At 40.9% G+C, this 10,857-nt stretch overlaps 1 protein-coding gene across 1 annotated transcript in view; it reads left to right on the forward strand.

Moving 5' to 3' along the window:
• The first annotated feature begins 2,391 nt into the window (after positions 1-2,391).
• psmf1 (proteasome inhibitor subunit 1) overlaps positions 2,392-10,857 on the forward strand; it is a 16,544-nt gene continuing 8,078 nt past the window's right edge. Inside the window, exons 1-4 of the mRNA XM_084063355.1 lie at positions 2,392-2,773; positions 5,854-6,006; positions 8,070-8,152; positions 9,306-9,479. Of these exons, the coding sequence (XP_083919481.1) occupies positions 2,645-2,773; positions 5,854-6,006; positions 8,070-8,152; positions 9,306-9,479 (539 nt within the window). The 5' untranslated portion in view covers positions 2,392-2,644. The remainder of the gene's footprint in view (positions 2,774-5,853; positions 6,007-8,069; positions 8,153-9,305; positions 9,480-10,857) is intronic.

Below are 10,857 nucleotides of genomic sequence, written 5' to 3' on the forward strand. Positions count from 1 at the left end.
ACTCAGCTATGGCCGCCAGTCTTTTACTGTACTGTACTGTACTGTACTGTACTGTACAAGCAAAACCTGCTAATAAAGTATTCAATCAATCAATCAATCAATCTTCTAAATAATAATAAGCATCATCATCATAAATAGAACAAAGATTCTCCTGCACACAGTGTATTTTAATTATTTGCAGGCTGTAGTTTAGTATTTGCCTGAGGACCGATTTTACTTCTTTTTTTGTTCCATTTTCTTTCAACAAATGTTTTAATTGTAATAATAAACAGTCTGTGTATGTCTGTGGCTTACTGTCTATGGTCTGACTGTAGACGATGCTTGAAAAGCGGAACCTAAATTCTAACCCAGGGTTTCAACCCGGGAGAGAGTCTGTGTCGGACCAAAACACGATGACAAAGCTCTATTTCCGCATTTGAGTTACGTACTTCCGTTTAAGGACACCCTGACTTTCAAAATAAAAGTTTTATGTCCGTTCTCTATGGTCAATTCTCCTAACATGTCTCATAATGTTTTATCATTGTCAAAACACAAAAGATTATCTGACGCTAAGTTTAAGCTTATCACCGGAAATGCCCCCCCCCCACACACACACACTGTGTACTGTATATATAATCTTTATCTTTCTTTCTTATTACTACTGTGTATGATGTTTTTGCATATTACTGTATATTGTTGTTTGTCTTTAAACCTGTTCATAAAGTATTCAATCAATCACACACACAGCAAAGCCTTTTATTTAATATTGGATTCAAGCTTCAATTTTTTTTAAATATATATAGTACTGATTTTTCTAAAAACAAATTTTGAGGGTCATCTTGTTGTGAAGGCCGCAAAGCGGAAGCAGAGTGTTTTAGAGAGGTTGGCTTAGCTCCGTTCCGTGAGCAGAAATAGGACATCCGGTTTTCGAGCTAGCAGAAATAAGGTTTCCGGTTGCCTTCAAAATAAGATTGTGTTTTTTTTATGTTTTTTAAAAGACACAAATCTATTTTAAAAATACATTTATGATGTATGCCTTTTAAATGGCTCACACTAAAACATTTCTAAGTGGCAAGTTTAAAAAAAAAAAAGACAATTGTATTTAAAAAATACATTTATGATGTAGGCCTACAGTATGTCTTTTTAAATGGCTTATAGACGGGTTTCATGTTTGTAAACATTGAGAGGATATGACCGCGCAGAGGAGGGGGAAGACTATAGGTCCGGTAGAGGGCGCCAATACCCGCAGCAGCTCTGGTCAAATGTCCATTCATAAAAGCAATGATCTTCACCGGGTTTAATGAAAGTAGATTAAATTATGCAGTTTGTAATACCTTGTTTACTCAATAAAAATGAGAAAGTTGGATCTGTTTGTATATAATAGCAGCATTATGCCTATTATGCCTATAATAGCAGAATTATTATATAACTCCCGAACATAACAACAGAGTGAACTGCGCTCGTTTTCGTTTCCCCCGAGCATGCGCAGATTGCGCATTCTGCTCTGTGATGACGTCGCGCGGAAATCCGTCTATACTAGATCACTTCTAAGTGCCAGGTTGAAAATTGAAATTGGCTATTGACCCCCATTAAATGTACACTTAGCACTGTTTTGCACTTTAACTGGATATTGATTTGTGTGTGTTACTTATGTATTGTTTGTCCATTGTTGTAATAATGCTGCCTCTAGGCCAGGTCACTCTTGGAAAATTATAATGATATAATATTGTTTATTGCAGAAGCAAATAAACAATGATAAAAGAGACCACAAAATATGCTACAAATAATAATAGTAGATAGTGCAGGTGAGATAAAAAAAAAGAAGAAGAAGGATTTGGGGTTAAAAAGTTGATCTCCCTGAACGGGTCTCCCTGAACGCGTGCGTATGTGACACGTGCCCCGGCAAATAGCTGTCTCGTGTCCAGCGTCCAATTTGTGAAGTCTATGCGCTGAAAATTGCCCTTTTCTGACCCCTGACCTCACTGGACGGCCCGCCACTTTTCCAAATACACCTGTCTGGCTTAGCGGAGAGTGTGGCGTTGTAGAAGGGGTCTCCCTGAACACGTGCGTATGTCACACGTGCCCCGGCAAATAGCTGTCTCGTCTCCAGCGTCCAATTTGTGAAGTCTATGCACTCCAGTGAACAGCATTTATCCATTTAGATACATTTTTAATGTTATTAAAACAGTTAAAAACTGTTTTTATTACAAATAAACATCATCTGTGTTGTCTAGCCTCGTTTAAATGCTTAATTTATAGTTTTAATGTGCAAATGAATAGTTTCTCAATGGCCTCTTTTTACTCTAGAGGGTACTCTTATTCTGAAGACATCGTTGACCGGAAGTCTTGTTTCTGCTAAGCTATTTCTGCTCACGGAACACTCTTATTTAACTCTATGGGAACACTGCTGTGTTTGTTTACTTTACGTTCACTTTCACTTCAGACGAAACAAAACACAAACTGAGCTGCTTTCTGCTGCTGCTGGCTCCGCACCACGGTGCTTCTGTGTTTTGGTTTGTTAGTATCGATATACCGTGTGTTTTGGTTTGTTAGTATCGATATACCGTGTTTTGGTTCGTTAATACTATCGGTACCGGTGTGTGTGTGTGTGGTGCGGTATACCGTGGTGTTTGTAGTATCGGTACCGTGGTGTGTGTGTGGTGTGATGGCGGGGCTGGAAGTGCTGTACCATCTGGTCCAGTCCGGCATCAGCTGCGGCCAGGATGCCGTGGTGGTTCTGACCCACTGGGAGATGATCAAACATGGATGCAAATGTCTGGGCTCTGGAGACCAGGTCATTATTCATATTTTATTTTAAGTAATATCATGTGTCTATGATGTGGTGGTTCTTCTGACTCACTGGGAGATTAAACATGGATGCATATTAGAGGTGTAACGATACAGTAACTGCATGAAAAATCGTTTTGAATTTTCAACGATCTATATCAATATGCAAACAGCTAAATATCGTATCGTTTGACTTTGTATCTTATCGAATCGTATCGTATCGTATCGTTTTGCAATGCAAATAATCGTATCGAATCGTTCTGCAATGCAAATAATCAATTATATCAATACTAAGCACTTTTAGGAAGAAAAAAAGAGAAAGAGGGGTTTATATCCAGTATCCAGGTATTTATTTTTCACACAGAATGTTTGGGTAAATAAATAGTTACTATATCGATTTTAAATCATTGAATCGAATCGTATCGGTCTAAATTAACCTGTATCGTTCATGTATCGTATCGACAACCAAGTATCGTGATACGTATCGAATCGTTGTTAAAACGTATCGTTACACCCCTAATGCATATGACTGGGACAAGGGTTAGGGACTAGGTAATACTGGTAATAACATGTAATTAATAATATAGCATACATGTATTAAACACATTGATACTTATAATGAATATAATATATGTATTGGCATCCAGGTACTGTACTGTTGCTATTGTCATGTATTTGTAATTAAAACAGTGTAGTGCCTCAAATAAACTATAGGATACCAGGTAAACAATGAAGCATCTGGCTACACAACATGCAACATCTAAATTGAATTGTTTTCAAGCAAAACAAATCTAAATAACAAAGAATGTGAACAAGTAACCAACATCAATTTAAATGTATAATGAATACCATGTATGTGCATGTAACTTACAGTATTTAAGGAATGTAATGTATTTAGAAAATAATATCATTATTGCTTTAACCAAGTAAGCCTTTGCCGAGCCAAGTGGCCCATAGAGTGTGAGGAGCCTTGATGTACAAGTAGGCTATATCTCCCAGCCATAATACACTCCCTGGACATGGCGCTAGTATAGGGCATAGCAGTGGCGGCCATTTTCTGGTTCCACTTCAAAATAGTCAATGCATTTTTCCCATTGACATTTCAAAAAATATTGATATCAATTATTTTAAGCCTAGAATCAAGCCATCCAGGGTCCTGGTGAATCATGACCATAAAACGTTTGATTCTGTGAAAAAACTTTTTTGAAAACGGCAAAACAAAGGGTATTTATTAAATATAGTATATCATAATTAAATATAACATTTTAAAAAATCACAGAAAAAAATGCTTTACGGTCATGATTCACCAGGACCCTGGATGGCTTGATTCTAGGCTTAAATTAATTGATATAAATATTTTTGGAAATGTCAATGGGAAAAATGCATTGATTATTTTGAAGTGGAACCAGAAAATGGCCGCCACTGCTATGCCCTATGTCGCAGGGACTTACCCCAATCCAACCCGTGATGCTGAGTGCCAAGCAGGGAGGCACTGGGTTTTTATAGTCTTCTGACCTCCTAATCTCAGGGTGGACACTCTGACCGCCAGGCCCCTGAGCTGGTGAGGTCAAAACCCTACAGTCAATTCAATTCAATTCAATTCAATACAGTAATAATAATATATTTCAAAGTTATTTTAAGATGAAAAAGCATTTGAATTGGTCAAAGAATCAGAATCGGAGTCAACTTTATTGTCACATCGCAGGTGTCACAGCCACAGGTGTAAAACGGTGGGTGAAATTCGTTTTCATGCAAGCTCTATCGTTTTTGTTATTTCCATAAGAGGAAGGGAAGAAGAAGACGGGGGGGGGGGGGGAGAGATAGATCAATAAAAACAAACACGTCAACATTTTTACTTTAATGGATGACGGCTGGTGTGTTATATCGGAAACCTAACCCTAACCCTAACCTTAGTGGGGGAACATAGAACCCGGGGAACATAGGGATGACCCCGTTATATCTCCGATCTCCCGCTGAGGTCCCGGTAGCCCAAATCCACAGCGTGAAGATCACCTGCGCTGGGCACAGGTTTGGAGCCTCAGGTTTTTCTCCTTAACCCAGGTTGCACATAACGACGTACTGTAGTTACTGTATATACCTTTGGAAACCTCACTGTTCATGAAAAGATTACAGCGGCGCAGGTCCCGACTCCCAAAAAATGCCCTCGCATAAGCGCTCGTATAGCCTAGGTCTGAGCCAGATCTGCAATCTGAATGACTGTTAAAGCACTCGTTTAAATGGGTGAATAATTAAGCACCTAACTTGTAACATTGCAAATAGGCTATGTTCGATTGTTTCGCTTGATTTTAATTGCTTGTCATTGTGACTTGGAAATAAAATAGGCGTGCATGTCCATGCATTTATAAAATGCTATATTTTCACAGGGAGTATTTATTGGTGTGTTAGATATACATTTAGGAGTGGATACATGTGTCTAGATGCCTGTCAAATTGTTAGACAATGCTGCACCGCATGTCTACGATGGAAGAAACTCGTGTAGCCAAAGCCTACACGTCCTCAGACCAGATGTGAGATCTGAGCGGGCCGTACGCTCAAAGTCACGGTAGATTGATAAATCCCGAAAGTGACGGTGATCTCGGCATACGCCCGTTTTTTGGTCTGCGCAAGCTTGATAAATGAGGGCCAAGGTGTGGTACCTGTACCTGAGGTAAGACATAAGGTGCAGTAAGTACCTGAGATAAGACATGACGGTGTGTGAGCATAACAGTAGATATATACTGTACGTTATATGCTATGGACTTGGTTAAGGTGCGAGAAAAAAAAACAGTGGTTTGTACATGGGATTAATGTGAAAAGTGTCAAACTGTCGGTGTGAAATTAGCAATAGAATACATACTGCATAAAAGCCTAGTGGTCTCTGATATTTAACAAAAGCAAAGGTTAAATCCTTTCACGCCTTTTCACAAATCACAGATTGGACGATCTAACAAACGTTTCTTTTTGCTTCCATCCCTTCTCTCTCTCTCTCTCTCTCGCTCTCTCGCTCTCTCTCTCTCTCTCTCTCTCTCTCTCTCTCTCTCTCTCTCTCTCTCTCTCTCTCTCTCTCTCTCTCTCTCTCTCTCTCAGTCCAGCAGTGATGACAGGCCTTCAGAGTTACTTCCTGCAGACTGGAACGACAACAAGGAAGTTTACACTCTGCGTTACCACGGCAACGATGGAAAAAGCTGTCATGTGCTCAAAGCCGTCACTGTTGACTCCTCCCTCCTCTTCAACCTGATGGTTAGTATTAACTTGTTAATTAACCTGATGGTTAGTTTTAATTAACTCATTTAATTAAGGTAAGGGATTTTCTTTAGTTAAAATAAGTGTTAAATAGCTCTATATTCTGATAGTAATCATTGCTATAGAGTGTTTGTCCAGTAACAGAAGTCTCCATGTCTCTCCAGCTCTTTATTAAACAGAAAATGCATTTTCAGGTCAGGATACCAATTGTATCCAATCAGGATAGAGAACTCAGATAGGATACAGATTATTATAGTATAGCATAGTGAAATTGGAAGTAATGACACAAAGAAATGAGCATACAAATTATAAATTGGTGCTCTCTCCATTGGCTGAAATGTTGTCACCTACCTGAACATAACTCAATGTTCTGTTTATTTTGTTTCATTTTTTATTTATTTTTATTTTTTATTGAAAAAAACACGAATCAAACTGTCATTCTGAAATCAATCTGACTTTAAAATGTGTTCTTCAGAAGAATGACGCCAGTACTATGATCTCCATATTTGGGTATATTAAGAGACATACACACACAGACCGACAGACTCTTGGAACTTATAGATACTAGACCAATGTCCCTTGGGAACGATGTCAATTCAGAACAAGACCTGTTACTTATCGAGCGCAGCGTTAGTTCAGGTAGGCACGGCAGGCAGGAGGGTATAGGCTACAGTGTAGCTGCTACACACTCACACACCCACACACCCCCCCCCCCCCCCCCCCCATTCTCATTCGCTAACAAGGTAATGCATACATACACCCACGTAGTCAGATGGTCTCTCCACGTTCAACCTCCCTCCTCTCCCTTCATTCCCATTCGCTAACAAGCTAACACATACACCCTCAATCTAAATGGTTCATTTAAGCTGTATATTTAACCCATTCAGACCGGGAACGCTTACTGTGTCATTTTAGATTTCTCTCTCTTTTTTTTGCTATAACCATTATTTTATACTTTGGGCTATTCAAAAATAGCAGATCTACAAGCTCATAGCGCGGCACAGAGTGCCGCGGACAAATACATATAATTTTGGGTGCTCCTTGACATGAAAAAGGTTTGAGAACCACTGATATTACAGCAAAAAAAAAATATTTAGGATTTAGAAGACATTTGTAGAATCCCATTTTGCTTTAAAAAAAACATGTATTCAAAGATTTGCACACATTTTCACGATAAAAAAATGTGCAGATCTACAAGCTCGTAGCGCGGCACTTGGTGCCGCGCTACGAGCTTGTAGATCTGCACATTTTTGAATAGCCCAAAGAAATCTAAAGTGACACAGATGCGTTCCCGGTCTTAATGGGTTATAATATGTTTCTGTGGGTTGTATGATGTTATCTCTGTGTATCTTAACGTATGCTTTAAGGGCTCAATATTTAAATGTTTGTTCGGTGGATTCCATGTTTCTGTGGATTGTATGATAATCTGTATATTAACGTATGCCCTTAAAGGGTTCATGTTATGCAATAACTCTGTATCTTATGCTCTGCTTCTGGGGGGTTTGTTTGCACAAATATGCTTGCACAAATAATCTGTAGTATCACAGGAGCAGAGTCACACAGCCAAAATGAATGCAATAGCATTGCAATAAATGATTATTCCTGACGAAAGCGTTCAACTGAAATCTAGTACAGTGGTTCTCAGAGTGGGGTCCGGGGTGTTATTCGACAACAGAATCATGAAAATAGGCCCAGACTAGTAATATATGTATTGTGGGGGGAAACAGAAAAGACACCAGTATTGAGCCCTGAGGGACTCTGGTTACCCATATGGGGTTTAAGTGGTTAACCTATTAGTCAGTATTAATTAATTAAGCTGATGGTTAGTATTCATTTACTAGTTTAATTCATTAGTTTAACCTGATTGTTCGTACTGGTTTATGTGCAATTTTCACATGTAAATACAACTAATGCTATTATTTGTGTGTGTGTGTGTGTGTGTGTGTGTGTGTGTGTGTGTGTGTGTGTGTGTGTGTGTGTGTGTGTGTGTGTGTGTGTGTGTGTGTGTGTGTGTGTGTGTGTGTGTGTGTGTGTGTGTGTGTGTGTGTGTGTGTTTTCAGAACACCACTACACAGCAGGTATCAGAGTTAACGGTGAACATCAGTGATCACATCAATGAAGACCAACTGCATTCATTTGACAGGTGACAATGAGCTCGATATATATACAGTATATATATATATAATATATATATACACATACACATGTCTGTTAAATTCCTGTGTAAATGGTCCGCACAATGGTCTGGAATATGCTCCAAACGATCAAATATTTATTACCACCGTTACTGTGACGTTTGGAGCCGATAGTGGCTCTTCCTCAGACATATACCTTCAAAGCCCGATCTCCCGGTGGCCATGAAAAGATAACAGTGGCGCCGCTGCGCCGGTCCAAACTCCCGAAAATGCTCTCGCATAAGCGCTCGTATAATCGTATATCTACAAGCTCACAACGCGTCGCATTGACACGTTGTGAGCTTGTAGATCTGCTATTTTCAAACGGCCAATGCAGCCAGATCTGCAATCATATCTGAATGACTGTTAAAGCAGTTTGCCTACGACCTGTCGTGGGATCTGTGTGGGCGGTACGCTGAAGACAACGTCAGGATATATTGATAAATGGCGAAAGTTGCGGTGATCTCGCCGTACGCCCATTATTTGGTCTACACCGCGTTGATAAATGAGGGCTACTTGATACTTGTACCCTGAGGGGTGTTTGGGTATAGGCTCTATTCACAGCAGCCATATTGTGAAGATATTCACAGGTGTTACCAATGATACTAATGAAGGCTCTGTTCCATTCTGGTCAAACAGAGTCAAGGTGCTGATATTGTGCATGTTGGCCCACTGGAAACACTGCTACACCAGTGGGTCTAAAGTTGGGGTCCAGGGACCCTCATGGGCTTCCAAATGGCCCCTTATGGTGGGTGTGTAACTCTGAGATTGTACAAATGGAACCAAATGGACCCGTAAGGGTCCATTTGGTTCCATTAACTCTGTACACGCACAGAGTTATGGGGGTTGTGGGAACCACTGTGCTACACTAAATGGAACAGAGCCTTCATTAGTATCATTGGTAACACCTGTGAAGGAAGTGATAATATGGCTGCTGTGCATAGAGCCTATTTGTCCAAGATTTGCTGACACTACTTTTTTTTTAAACAGCACCAACATAAATACATTGTGTGTGTGTGTGTGTGTGTGTGTGTGTGTGTGTGTGTGTGTGTGTGTGTGTGTGTGTGTGTGTGTGTGTGTGTGTGTGTGTGTGTGTGTGTGTGTGTGTGTGTTGTTGACCAGGGTTTATAAGGACATGCAGGCTCTATCAGAGCAGGTGAGGAGGCATCTAGTGTCTCAGGAGGACAGAGGAGGAAGGAGGAAAGACAAGAAGACCAAGAGGGACCAGGAAGGGGACCAAGATGACCCCCTACGCATCCCCACCCGACACCCACGTGCTGGAACACACCCGCACTGGTGAGTTTTGAGTCGTTTTCATGAGCTCCGGCACCTAATAATTTACGAATTAAGCACTGGTACCCACTGTGTTATCATACATAAGACGGAGAGCTTGGTTATGGCCCATCCTCCTTAGAATTGACATCCTTACACAGAATTGCGTCTTTACATAATGCTAGGACAATGGACAGCGCTGCTGGCCTAGTAAGCCCGGCACGAACATCACACCCTACGGGCGCCGGCCCGCTCCCTCTTCAAATTAACCCATTAAGACCGGGAAAGCATCTATTGTTTTCGATTTCTTTGCATATTCGCTGCGCGAGAAAAAAGGACGCTCTGCTTCCGAATTCCGCCATCTTCACCGTTTTTCTTTTTTTCTCACGCCGTTTGGTGAACCCCCCACGGTTGATGCCCTGTGCTGCGCTGCTTTTATCCGTCAGATTGGGACGTTCACGGCATATTTTGCACCATTACGGTGCATTCATCATCGGTGACGAGTGCCTCTAACAGCCGCTGCTGGCTGCGTGCAGCGAGCTGCGAGTCGCAGCGTGTCTGTGTGTCAGGATGCGAGGCAACACTCACACAATCACGTGCGTCCCCTCCCCCTGCGCCTAATGGCTGTACATGGGGCCGACGCGTGCTTTAGCGTGATTGTGTTAGTGTGGCTTCAGGAAGTAAATTCCTAGCCTCCATCTCCAGGCTTTTATTTTTTAGTTTTGCTAAAAAATAAAAGCTTGGAAATTCCTGTCCCAGCTGTTGCTACGCGAAAGCGCCTCACGTCGTCTGATGTGCCGCGCATTATTTATTTTGGGTGCGCATGCGCACCAGTTATGTGCACCCCTGTATATATTCAAACATTTGCTAAAAGTTTCACGATTATTCAAATATAGCAGATCTACAAGCTGCCGTGCTACGAGCTTGTAGATCTGCTATTTTTTGAACAGACATCTAAAATGACATAGATGATGCTTTCCCGGTCTTAAAGGATTAAATCTCTTCCCTCCTTTGTACCTTTTACCATTCGCTGTTACCCCTGTTGACGATACAGCACGAGCGTCGCGCCAACCTTGGCACGCCACTCAAAGAGTGTGATAGACCTACCAGAGAAGATTAGAACCGATGCCTCCGCTGAAATATCTGCATTCATGTCCCCATTGGCCAGGGGCGTCACGGCCATTCACTGTGCATACGACGCGACACCTCACTCTCACAGATCCGTGATTTCATGCCCCCCACTTTTTGATGAAAAAAAAAGGAATTGATAATAAATCGGTAAAATCAGGCAAAAATAAGAATTAGATAACCTAACCCTAACCCTAAAACCGAAATAAAGTAACCAAAACACGAAAAAAGTAACGAAATCTGCCCAAAAAACGCAATAAAAAAAAAATACAGA

Source organism: Gymnoscopelus microlampas (genome assembly GCF_963454915.1).
Source record: "Gymnoscopelus microlampas genome assembly, chromosome: 7".
In the NCBI taxonomy this organism is placed as follows: domain Eukaryota; kingdom Metazoa; phylum Chordata; class Actinopteri; order Myctophiformes; family Myctophidae; genus Gymnoscopelus; species Gymnoscopelus microlampas.